General features: G+C 39.6%; 1 protein-coding gene across 4 annotated transcripts in view; it reads left to right on the top strand.

The window, feature by feature from the left end:
- Nucleotides 1-13,017, top strand: part of hyou1 (hypoxia up-regulated 1) — a 46,257-nt gene that overhangs the window by 880 nt on the left and 32,360 nt on the right. For all 4 annotated transcript variants that reach the window (XM_063038549.1, XM_063038548.1, XM_063038551.1 and 1 more), the window contains exons 2-11: nucleotides 4,450-4,538; nucleotides 5,646-5,739; nucleotides 5,822-5,900; nucleotides 6,638-6,792; nucleotides 7,132-7,208; nucleotides 8,137-8,318; nucleotides 9,005-9,120; nucleotides 10,638-10,824; nucleotides 11,185-11,319; nucleotides 12,012-12,094. In XM_063038549.1, coding sequence (XP_062894619.1) covers nucleotides 4,466-4,538; nucleotides 5,646-5,739; nucleotides 5,822-5,900; nucleotides 6,638-6,792; nucleotides 7,132-7,208; nucleotides 8,137-8,318; nucleotides 9,005-9,120; nucleotides 10,638-10,824; nucleotides 11,185-11,319; nucleotides 12,012-12,094 — 1,181 coding nt within the window. In that variant the 5' untranslated portion in view covers nucleotides 4,450-4,465. The remainder of the gene's footprint in view (nucleotides 1-4,449; nucleotides 4,539-5,645; nucleotides 5,740-5,821; nucleotides 5,901-6,637; nucleotides 6,793-7,131; nucleotides 7,209-8,136; nucleotides 8,319-9,004; nucleotides 9,121-10,637; nucleotides 10,825-11,184; nucleotides 11,320-12,011; nucleotides 12,095-13,017) is intronic.

The following is a 13,017-nucleotide window of genomic DNA, read 5'->3' as shown; positions in this document are numbered from 1 at the left end:
TGTTTTGGCCAGCGTGTCTGTTTTCATGTCACTGATTTCTCAAAAATAGTAGTGGTCCTAGCACTGTCTCCTAGAGTAAATCATGGTCTTTTCTCAGTCTAAACTAACCTTTCACTAAGGCTTTAGGGCCTTAAGCACTTTCCTGTCTGTGCTGTCCTTTTTAATATAGGGGGCATCAATTTTATTAATCAGACTTTCTCTACTGCAACATTAAACAACTCTGGGTTTAGCAAATAAGTGCTGTCACCCCTTTGTAAATATGGGGTTTTTCTACAAATGAATTTCATTTCCCACCCACCCCTCGTCTCCAGGGTTTTTGCGTTCAGGTTAAATTGACCAGCTCAGAATCAGATTTAGTATCACGGACATGTTGTGAAATTTGTTGTTTTGTGGCAGCAGTACAGTGCAATACATAAAGAAATACTGTAAGACCATAACGTATTGAGTGTTGGCGTGTGCCCAAGTGGTTAAGGCGTTCGTCTAGTGATTTGAAGGTCGTGAGTTCGAGCCTTGGCTGAGGCGGCGTGTGTGTCCTTGAGCAAGGCACTTAACCATGCATTGCTCTGCGACGACACTGGTGCCAAGCTGTATGAGTCCTAATGCCCTTCCCTTGGACAACATTGGTGGCATGGAGAGGGGAGACTTGCAGCATAGGCAAGTGCTGGTCTTCCATACAACCTTGCTCAGGCCTGCGCCCTGGAAACCTTCCAAGGTGCAAATCCATGGTCTCACGAGACTAACGGATGCCTATAAAATAAGATGTTGGAGCAGAATCAGGCCATTTGGCACATCCAGCCCGCTACACCATTTCATCACGGCCGATCCATTTCCCTTTCAGCCCCAATCTCCTGGGCCCTGACTAATCTAATCTATCACCTCTGTCTTAAGTATACCCAATGACTTGGCCTCCATAACTGCCTGTGGCAACGAATTCATCACACTCTGGCTAAAAAATAATCCTCATCTCTGTTCTAAATGTATGTCCCTTCTGAGTCCTCTGGTCTTAGACACCCCCTCTATAGGAAACCTCCTCTTTGCATCCACTCTACTGAGGCCTTTCAGCATTTGATAGATTTCAATGAGATTCCCCCTCATCGTTCTGAATTCTAGTGAGTACAGGCCCAGAGCCATCAGATGCTCCTCATATGGTCTCCCTTTCATTATTTCTTACAATAAGAATTATATGTAATTAAATAAGTAGTGCAAAAAGAGAGCAATTTAAAAAAAAAACAAGCTGGTGATGGGATTGTTTGTCCATTCACCTTTTTCAAATGGGTGTATAATATGTCACTTCTCAGATTGAGGAAGGGTAGGAAACTTAATTTGGGTTTCTGTAGCTTGGGATGCATACAGTTTTATCGGGGTGACCAACCAGTTTTAGTGCTACTTGCTGCATCTGCTAACTTCGTGAGGTGGGTTATGGAAAAAGCCTTGGTACTGGGAAGGAAAAGTAGAAATAAGGAAAGAGTAAGCAGACAGATATACAGGAGATTAAGAATGCACGTCGTAACTGCCAGCTTCAGGTTAAATATCAGTGATGAAATTTATCTATACATACACAATAAGCAGATCAAAAGTGAAGGCAGCAGGTTCTTGGGCCTTGAGTGGGCAGCTTATTTCCATCACTGCTCTCCTTGGACACATGGGGTCAAGGATGACTTCTGTTCCAAGTGTGAAGATTAACTGTATAAGTAAGAATCAGGTTAGGCCATTCAGCCCCTTGATATTGCTCTACCTTCATTGGTTTTCTGAAGTAAACTGTATGATGACTCTTTTTTCATTACTTTATGGATAGGTTGTTGAATCCCCTTTGAAGTAATATAGAACAGTTCAGCACAGCACAGACACTTCAGCTAATGATATTGTGCTGACCTATTAATCTACTCCAAAGTCAATCTAACACTTCCCTTCTGCATAGTCCTCCATTTTTACTTCATCTGTGTGCTTGTCTTTGAATGTCCTTAATGTATTTACCACTACTCCTAGCAGCTTGTTCCATGCACCTACCCCTCTGTGTTTTAAAAAAAATACCTCTGACATCTCCCCTTTTCTTTCCTCTAATCACCTTAAAATTATACCCTCTCATATTAGTGATTTCCACCCTGGGAAAAATGCACTGACTGTCCACAATATCAGTGCCTGTTATCATTTTTTACACATCTATCACCTCTATCACCTCTATCATCCTCCTTCGCTCCAAAGAGAAAAGCCCGAGTTTACTCATCCTTTCCTCATAAAATATGCTCTCCAATCCAGGCAGCATCTTGGTAAATCTCCTCTGCACCCTTTGTAAAGCTTCCATGTCATTCCTTTAATGAGGTGATCAGAACTGTACACAGTACTCCCAAGCAACATGCACAAAGTTCTGGAGGAACTCAGTAGATCAGGCAGCATCTATAGAAATGAATAAACAGTTGATGTTTTGGGTCGAGACCCTTCATTGAGACTGGAAAGGAAAGGGGGGGGGGGGTTAGAAGCCTGAATAAGGTGTGGTGGAGGGGAAGGTGTACGAACTGGAAGATGAAAGCGAAACCAGGTGGGTGGAAAAAGTAAAGGGCTGGAGAAGTAAGACTGATAGGAAAGGAGAGTGGACCATGGGAGAAAGGGAAGGAGGAGGGGCGCAAGGGGGAGGTGATAGGCAGGTGAGGAGAAGAGCAGAAGTAAGGGGGGGGGTGGTTGGACCAGAGTGGGGAATTGAAAAAGGGGGAGGGGGAAAATTGCCAAAAGTTCAAGAAGTCAATGTTCATGCCATCAGGTTGGAGGCTACCCAGGTGGAATATGAGGGGTTGCTCCTCCAACTTGAGAATGGCCTCTTAGCAGTTGAGGCCATGGACTGACTTTTGGGAATTACGGGGACATCCCAAACAGATTTGCAGGTGAAGTGTTGCCTCAGCTGGAATGACTGTTTAGGGCCTTGAATGGAGCTTAGGGAGGAGGTGACTTGGCAGGTGTAGCAGGTATGAGTGGGGAGGGATGAATGGATACGGGAATCATGGTGGGAGTGATCCCTGTGAAAAGTATAGAGTGGGGGGGGAGGTAAAGATGTGTTTAGTTAGGGTTTCATTGAAGATGGTGGAAGTTGCAGAGAATGATGTGCTGGATGCGGAGGCTCAAGGGTGGTAGATGAGGAAGTCTATTCCTGTTAAGATGGGAGGAAGATGTGGTGAGGGTGGATGTTTGGAAAATGGAGCAGAAACAGGTGAGGGCAGCATCGATAGTGAAGGAAGGGAAACTCCATTCTTTGAAGGGCACGTCAGATGTCCTGAAAAGGAAAGCCTCATATTGGGAACAGATGCAGTGGAGACAAAGGATCTGAGAAAAGGGAATAGCATTTTTACAGGAGACAGGGTGAGAAGAGGCATGTGGGAGTCAGTGTACTACAGAAAGAGTTGGGGAGCATTACTGGAAGGTGCTTAGAATATGAATTTGGGTCTCAGCCCAAACCATCAACTGTTTTTTTTCCACAGACGCTGCCTGACCTGTTGAATTCCTCCAGCATTTTGTGTGTGTGTTCCTCTGGTTGTTACAGTCTTTATTAAAACAGTTATAGACAAATGTGTCTCCACAGAATCATTCAACAGTCTCCCTCAATCAGAAGGCCTGGATGAGCAATGAGATCTGCAATCTGCTGAGAGTCAGATCAGAGGCAAAGAGGATAACTTCACTCAGTTCTGTGGGCTCTGGATGATGAATCTGCATCAACTGGGTGAATTTGTTTCCAAAACCAATGTGATCTCTGACTAGCAAGTGCAGATCAAATACTGTGTCACAATGCTTTACGTCCACATCAAGGTTCAACGTGTTGTGTGTTCAGAGATGATCTCTTGCACACCACAGTTGCAACATTTTTTTTTGAGTTACTGTCACCTTCCTCTTAAGTTTGAAGGCGTCTGACCTTCCTCCTTTAACCTCTTTCATTAAGAAGGCATTTTCACCCACAAAACTGGTTACTGGATGTTTTTTGTTTTTGCACCATTTTCTGCAAATTCTAGAAACTTGTGTATGAAAATCCAAGGAAATCAGCAGTTTCAAACCACCCTGTCTGGCACCAACAATCATTCCACAACCAAAGTCACTTTGGACACATTTCTTCCCCATTCTGATGTTTGGGCTGAACAACAACTCAACCTGTTGACCATGTCTGTGTGATTATATGCATTGAGATGCTGCCACATGATTGGCTGATTATTTGCACTAATAAGCAGATGTACTTGTGTATCTAATACAGTGGCCACTGAGTGTTTCAACTCTTATGATTATTAAATTCTGCTTGTTCTGTTATTTATATGATGAGAGGTGTCCAATGTTAATGTTTTGTGTGTGTGTGTGTGTGTGTGTATGCAGAACGGAAGGTGAAAAGGTTTTGTATGACTACATGATCCATCAATATAAATTTAAGAAAATATGTTTGTAGACTACGAGTTTGATTCCCTGACTTCCCTTCTGCAGGTGAACCTTTTTAGCAATGAACAGAAAGATGGGGCTGCTGATCTGGGCTTCACTTTGTTTCACACTTGCTCACCTGGCTTTGCATGCAGGTATGTCTAACTTAGATTGAATTCATTCATTCATTTAATGCATTTTTGATGCATTTAATAACCATTACTGTGGTGATGCATCCTATGGAGTATGATTTGAATTTCATGCAAAGTGCCATGGAGGTGTAATCTCTTGTGGGTGAATGATGCTGTCATGAAATTCATCAAACAGACCTCTTGTACTTTTGAATGTAACCTGCACTTGGTTGGATAAGAATAGCACTCCTACCATTTTAGCTCCATGCTATATATAATTTTTTTGCTGTCATTAAAATTTTTTATTGTAATAAGCTTAATAATTAAAGAATTTATTTAAACTAGAAATAGTTTGGGAGCGGTTGGTTGAAGCTGTAAATTCCATGCATGTTTAATATTTTGATGGTTCTGAGAGAGGCTTCTGTTGATTCAGTATGCAGATTGCTGCTATAAAATAAGGGTGATTGTTAATGACTTGCTGCACAACAGGTTATCAATGAAATATTAGCTCTCACAGTACAGGCCAGGTATGGGACCCGTTTTGAGAAATGATTTGAAGAGCTTCAACGCAAGATGTTTGAATGGAGTGAAATGTGGAATAAGATTTGGTCTCTGTCCTCAAAGCTGTAAATCAAAGCTGTAAAAACAACTGAGTCATCCTAAAGCAGTGTTTGCAGGCCAGTATGGAAATATTTGGTCCCGACTGGGCATGAAGGGATGAGTGTTGTTTTTGAATCCTGCTTATAAGTTACTGTTCAATTTTCTCCAGGTTATTTTAATACGGTACCATTGTCTTAAAATTTTATGTTGGAACGTATAGTAGACTGTTCTCCCCAACAGAGATCACAGATAATGAACAGGAATGCTGAGTTTTAATCTCAAGTTCTCAATAACCCTGCAGCTGTAAACTGTGTTCATGGGTCTATCTGGTTGTCATTGACTACTGTGGAAAAGATTAGGTACATGTGCAACTTCAACAATCTCCTCCGATTGTGTTTTTTTTTCCCCCCCCCCTTGCAATGAAGGTCAGTCTTTAAGTGGATGTTCATTGTAAACTAAAGTAAAAATGGATTCTTCTCTGCCTCTTCACTTGCTGTTGAGTGTCTAACTGCCTTTATGCTCTTTATACAGAATCGGTTGCAGTGATGTCAGTTGATTTGGGCAGTGAATGGATGAAAATTGCCATTGTGAAACCAGGGGTTCCCATGGAGATCGTATTAAACAAGTATGTGCTCGTAGCCTAATTTAACATCCAAGGACACCTGATTGGAACCTTAAAAGTACTGAGCTTTTGTATGTTGTTGCAGGGAGTCCAGAAGGAAAACTCCAGTTGCTGTTTCTTTAAAAGAAAATGAACGACTCTTTGGGGATAGTGCAGTGGCAATGGTGAGGTTTTGGTACATTGGATACTTAAATAAACAAAGTTAAAATTGATCTATGTATATATTTATAGAACAGAGTGAGTGCTACCTTCAGGTTCTGTTATCTCTTCTTGCCCTACACCCTGCTTGTGATAACTGAATGTGAAAGTTTTGTCTTGTAGCTCTCTTGTATTCATGGATATTCTTCCATTGGAAGTGGGGATGGTGTTGATTAACTGTGAATGCTGACTCTGATAAAACACAAAGAATGACTTTGTTAGAATCAAGCTAAATTGTTTCAATTCCTTATTTTTATCATCCAAGCAGCCATTGTCTTTTATAATAAAAAAATAGATTCTGTATGTACCCAATAGGTCAGGAAACATCTGTAGAAAGAGAAACAGTGTTAACATTTTCAGTTCAGCAAATCTTTATCAAAGCTGAGAAAGAGATGTGTCGAGCTTTTTTTTTTGTTCCTTCAGCTTTCCAGCATATGCAGTTTTTCTTTGGGCTTTATCTTCTGTTTTTGCTTCAGCCTTGTGAAAGAACGATAATGATTTTACATTTGTTACTGAGGCAGATATTTGCATAACCAAGGTCCTCACAGTTACATGATGAAGAACTTAATAGATTTTTCATCTGTGCATTTCCTAAATTTTGTGTAAATAAGATTTAGAGTTGATGTCTAATCAGTGAATGATTTGCAACCTAGGGTGAATCAGTGTTGACTTCTCTAAGATAGGGTTTTGTTGTGCTACACAGTCAGCGAAGAACCCAAAGGTTGTATTCCGCTACCTCCAGGATCTTCTGGGAAAGCAGCTGGAAAACCCACAGGTCAATCTATACAAGAAGCGTTTTCCTGAACATTGGCTGGTGGCAGCCGAGCAGCGAGAAACCGTTCTGTACAAAGTGTCTGAGTAAGTATTCACTCTATATCATTTAGTGAAGAGTTCCTCACTGTTGGTGCCCAGCAAAGTGACAAACTGCACCAGTTTGTTATAACATTATATTGTCTGTTTTATTCTGAATCCTTTAACGTTTTGCCCGCTTCTGGGGCTGATAACCTAAGCAGTTGCCTATAGATGACAGTACAGTTGTTAAAAAGCATGCACCCACTTAGTTCTGAGGTGTGTTCACATGATAAACAATCTAGATTACCTGCTCAAACTTCATCTGGTCAGAAGCATCTGAGAGAATTTTTATTGGTGGTTTTATTGCTTTGAACTATTTCTCACAATATTTGTTTCTCTTCATAGTGAATTATTTTATTCCCCTGAGGAGTTATTGGGGATGGTTCTGAATTACTCAAGAAGTTTGGCTCAAGATTTTGCAGGTTGGTCCAATTTTCTACAACTAGCATTATTTCCTTCCTTGGGTTGAGCAAGTACTGGATCGTAAACGATCATGTTAATCCTGATGAATGGTCACCAACCTGAAATTTTAACTCAATTTCTCCCACCATATTTGCTATCTGAACTGTTCCATATTTCCAGCATTTTCTGTTGTTCTTTCAGGTTTTCAGAATTTGTGGTGTTTTGTTCCTGGCTTATTCTATTGATTTAGCAACTGTACCTTGACGTGGATAAACAGTGGTGTGTTGCTACCCATGTACTGTCAGGGTTACTGTTCAAGTTTTGCTTCCTTGTAATTTGATCATAATCCTAACTCCATCCCATTACAATTTTGTATACCATTCCAGGGAAAGTATTTTAGAACAGAAATTGTTATTGAAACGTCGGTTAAAGTCGATACCTGTCCCCAGCTGGAAGCCCGGGAAGAGTTCATTTGTTGACCTCGTATTTGCCTGAGTTTAGCCCGTCTCTTCATGCCTTTTCTATTCATGTACTTGTCCAAATGTCTTTTAAACATTGTAATTATACCCAGCTCTACAGCTTCCTATCACTTCCATCTGTGCTTTGTCTCTGTGATTAGCTAGCTATGAAGATACACCTTACAAAAGTGAACTTGGAATTTGATTCCTTTTCTTGTACTTTGAATAATGCATAGATCTGTCAGGCGCCGATGTAACAGTGTTCACTGATCTCAATTGAATCAAATTAGTACCCCTGTTCAAGAAGAGTTCAGGAGTAATCCTGCCAAAGTAAGTCCTTAACAAACTAAATCACTAACCTGACTGAAGGAACTGGCATGTACATTCATTGAGGATTGTAACAAAGTTTCTCCAGTAATTGGATCAATGCTTTTGAGATGCTAACTAGTTTTTATAGCTGATATGCTGTGGTGTACTCATTTTCCTGCAGAGCAGCCCATTAAGGACCTGGTGATCACTGTGCCTGTATATTTTAACCAAGCAGAAAGGAGAGCAGTCTTGCAAGCTGCTCGGATGGCAGGCCTCAAGGTCCTTCAACTCATCAATGATAACACAGCTGTGGCCCTGAACTATGGCGTTTTCCGGAGGAAGGATATTAATGCCACAGCCCAGGTAGGTGGCATGCTAGTGACAACACAGGACTAGATACAAAAGCAAAGTAAGGAAAATGTATTTTATTATTTATTTAGAGATACGGGCCCTTCCGACCCAATGAGCCTGCACCGCCCAGTTATACCCATGTGACCAATTAACCTACTAACCTGTTCGTCCTTGGAAGTTAGGACACCAGAGCACTGAGAGGAAACCCACCCAGTCATGAGGAGAAGGTGCAACAATCTCAGGGATTAAAACCATGTTGCTGGCACTGTACTAGTGTTACATTAACAGCTGTGATACTGTACCACCTCTAGTTCTAATGAGTCTTGTGTGAACAAAGCTGATTTTCAGACTGGGTGATAGAACCGTTCTAGATAGTTGTATCATAGATGAATTGGTCTACAAGAAAGTTTAGGTATTTCAAACTAAAAAGCAAAATTACTAAACATTCAATTGAAATGGGAAGAGAAATAGCTAGTTGATTTTAGAAAAGAAGAACATGCTCGACAAACCTGAATTTTCTTTGTGAGGTGACTGAAAAGGTGAATGGAAAAATGTAATGTGCCACACATGGATTTTAAGGTGTCTTGCAGGATATTAGTGAGGACAGGGGTGATGGAGAATGAAGCAAAAAGGACTACCTTTGGATTTACTGTACTCTGCAATGACAAGCCTAAGCCTGGTATCTAATGCTTTTTCAGAATGTGATGTTTTACGATATGGGTTCAAGCAGCACCACTGCCACCATTGTTACTTATGTGACAATGAAGACAAAGGATTTGGGAACACAACCTCAGCTCCAAATCAGAGGAATTGGGTAAGTATCTATTGTCAAGTCCTCTTTTTTTGATGATTATTGTATGTAATGCAGTGTGGGTTTTGTGTTGAGTGTTACTGTACAATAATTTACTGAAGATAGGGACTTTAATGAGGTTGATCATCAGAGGATGAAGGCCCTACTACTATCAAACACTTTAAAAACAGTCTAATATTCATTTTATTTTTTATGGAGTAAAATGAAGTTATTCCTGAATTAAATATTGTGCAGTTGTCCACTTTTTAACTGCAGAAGTGGTGGAGGGAGGAGGGGTGGGGAAGAGACTGTAATGTAGAGTAGGTGGCTTTGCTAACCTGACTCTTCTGTGAAAGTAGGAAATCCAAACCTTTGGACAGGTGGTCCTTTTAAGCACAAGGTGGGCTCGGATATATACACTTGGATCAATTTAGTTTCATAGTTTTTAAGATTTCAACCTCTTAGATTTTCATAGAATCATAAATTACAGGTAAAGTCATGGGTGCAGGCTACTTAGTTTGGAGTATTATGCTATTTCTATTTTCTAGTTCCTTAGTGTGTTTTTTGTGTCTCGGGAATGACTTGGTAAAAGGATTGTTTTCAAACATCTCCCTGTATGAGTTGGGGAAAAAAAAAGTCTGTCTTCATTGTTCAGCAACCTTCTCAACTTTACACTCATTTTTATTATGTTTCTCGTCAATGGAGTGCTATACACTGCTCACTCATCCCCATTTTAGTCATTAAACTCCGTGTGGCTCTGGTCTTTAAACTTTTCTGCTTTTTCGTTTTTCTACATCAAATAGCTATCGGTTTTAGTAATTTAAGTTGATGCTATAAATGCAACTCCACAACAGAGTAGACTGCACATTTCTGAGTAGGGGACTCATTTCCCTATTAGGATCTGGGTCCAGAAAGTATCTGGTATTACGGTATTAAGTTCAGAAAGTATCTAGTCTTAATAGTGGTAACATAAATATATGTAGCAGTATGAAGTGAAATGGATTTTTTGGCACTTTATCAGTATATATATCAGCTAGTTGATTTCTTGATGGTCTTGGATGATTGCAACAAGCTTGCGTTTATATAAAATAATTAATTGCATATCAATTTCATTGTTTAATAGTCTGATGTGCTGTGAAGTACTTTGGAAATGTTACAATTGTAATGTGGCAGCTAATTTACCCATTAACAACAAAGCAACTGGGTGCTGTGGTCCTATAATGTTAGTAATGGATAAACACTGTTTGGAATATGACAAAAATATCCTGTTCTTTACGTTGTTGTCATGGATGTTTCCTTTTATATCCACTGTGGGAAATGCTAGTCAGATGGAGCAATGGAGAGAAGAGCAGTGCAGAATTCCTCGTGTTTAGCAGTGGATAGTGTTGGATTTGGCTCTGTATTCTCTCAAAATGTGAATATCTCTAGTGAAATGCTTTCTTAGTACCACTGAGAGTTGTAATTGATCTCATGACCTTCTGGCTCACTGGCCCATAAATTGAAGATGGATTTTGTAGATTTCTTCATTCTTGTACCCTCAGTTTTAACCGAAATCTGGGTGGACTTGAAATGGAATTACGCCTGCGGGATCACCTTGCTGAACTCTTCAACGCACAAAAAAAGACATCCAAAGATGTCCGTCAACACCCAAGAGCAATGGCCAAACTGTGGAAAGAAGCAAATCGTTTGAAAACAGTGCTGAGTGCAAATATTGATCACGTGGCACAGGTATATATTACTAGCTTTGCTACCTCTGGAAGGCTCAATGTACAGTCAGGACTTTACATCATCCACCTTTAAACTGTTTTGTGTATCTTCTGTACACCATGCTGAAATCTGTTGGAGAAGGCCATTCAAATTTTTATGCTTGTTGGATAGATTTAAATCAATGTTAATCTGCATTCTCTATATTACCACCTGTGTGTGTCTCCTTTTGGATGTTTCCATTAAATATGCTTTCACCACGCTTTAAATATAACATAAACTGTAAAACATTTCTCTTTATCTCACCTCTGGCTCCCTTTGCCAGTTACTTTAAATCAATCTGGTCGTGACTGAACTTTTAACAAGTCTTCTGTTTTCTTGCAGATTGAGGGACTTCTTGATGACATTGACTTCAAGGCTAAAGTAACAAGACAAAAGTTTGAGGAACTATGTAGTGATCTGTTTGAGAAAGTTGCAGACCCCGTACATCAGGCTTTAAAAACAGCTGAGTTGCAAATGGTGAGTGCTTCCAAACAACAAGATGTGACCAAAGATCTCTTTTGTGCTTATGTGATTTTCTGTAATTGGGGGTTTTCACTTAATTTTGCCATTTTCTTCAATGGTAACCTGTTTAACATTCTACCAATAGAATTTTTACATTTGTCTGCGGGCAGGAACAAGCATGAACAAATTGGGATATAAACACCTACAATGGTTGGTACATAGGCTTGTATGCAACATTTTGGACCAGTGGAAATGGTCCAGAAGGGTTGTATGGAAACTATTATTACCATTTTTCTTAACAACTAATTTCATTACTTAGCCTAATAGGTTAGATTTACCACAGTACATAATTATCTATTTAAATGTTTATTTTCCTTTTATATCATCTCAATGTGTACTTAAGAATGTATAAATAATTGTAGTTTTATACATATAAAAAAATGGAAAAGGTTATATGTGTGAAAAAAGTACATGATAATTGTGAATTCCTTATCCAAATAAAATAAAAAAAAGAAATACAGTGACTTATTGTGGATTCCCTATAGGGCAAGGGTTCTCAACCTGCAGTCCGTGTACCTCTCAGTTAATGGTAGGGGTTCATGGCGTAAAAAAAGGTTGGGAACTCCTGCTATAGGGCACAGTGGCAGCTGAATTTCAAAAATAAATTTTCTGATGCTTCATTTTCTGAAAGATCTCCTCTCTTATAGGAAGAGATTGATCATGTAATTCTGGTGGGTGGAGCAACACGAGTTCCCAAGGTGCAGGAGGTTTTGCTAAAAGCTGTTGGAAAGTAAGAGTTCTATTTTACTTTGCAGTGTAAATTCCAGTCTTGTCTTCATTTTTGTTCTCTTTCTGAATAATCTTCCCTTGACAATTTCTTGTCAGTAAAGAAGAGGCAGAATGGATTTGTGTTTGGTTACCCAGGTTTGAGGTAGAAAGTGGATGATATCCACATGTTGTACCTGTGGACTTTAAAACTTAGAAAGGCATCATACAATACTCATGTTAATAAAAATTAATGCCCTTTGACTATAAAGGGTGATGGCAGTGGGTACAAAATTAGTTAAGGCTTTAGGAAAGAATTGTGGCAAATGCTGTTTTTTTTTTCGGGGCAGTTCATTATCCCAATAAGTGACAAGGCTGCAGTTTCTTGCATACATTGACTACTTGGGGTTGGAAAAGTGGTGCAATACTGAAATTTGTTGTTTACACTACGTTTAAAAGATTCCTTGGGGTATGGGCAAAATGTGTCTAATATTGGACATCACAGCTTAGAAAGGAAGTGAAGCAGCCTTTGAAGATATGTAAGAGATTAGCTCCAGGGATGAATGATTTAGTTAGTGGTTAGTTGAGAGAAACTGCAATTGAGAAAGGGAAGGGTGGGAAAAAAAAGCTTAAAAATTATCAAAAATTTAACTAAATGGGAAACATTTTCACATGCCTGAAGATTGATAACCATAGATGATTTGATTTTTTTTTTTACAAGCCAATTTCTGTACTGTTGAATCACTAGTCTCTTGGCTGTCCTGCTTGGGACTTGTAACTGATGTAGCCATGCTGTTTAAATTGCTGACCCTCAACCATGTATTTGAAGCACGAGTTATAGATTTTGCTACCCTCTGTTGAAACTTGATTTTGCTCTTAAGTGGCTTAGTTGTAATTATTTTCCTAATTTTGAATCTTTAAATACCTTGTGTTGCCACACCGCATTCG

The sequence above is a fragment of the Mobula hypostoma genome, chromosome X2 (genome assembly GCF_963921235.1).
Source record: "Mobula hypostoma chromosome X2, sMobHyp1.1, whole genome shotgun sequence".
Taxonomy (NCBI): Eukaryota; Metazoa; Chordata; class Chondrichthyes; order Myliobatiformes; family Myliobatidae; genus Mobula; species Mobula hypostoma.
The sequence above is the reverse complement of the archived record's forward strand: the minus strand, read 5'-3'. Positions and strand labels throughout refer to the sequence as shown.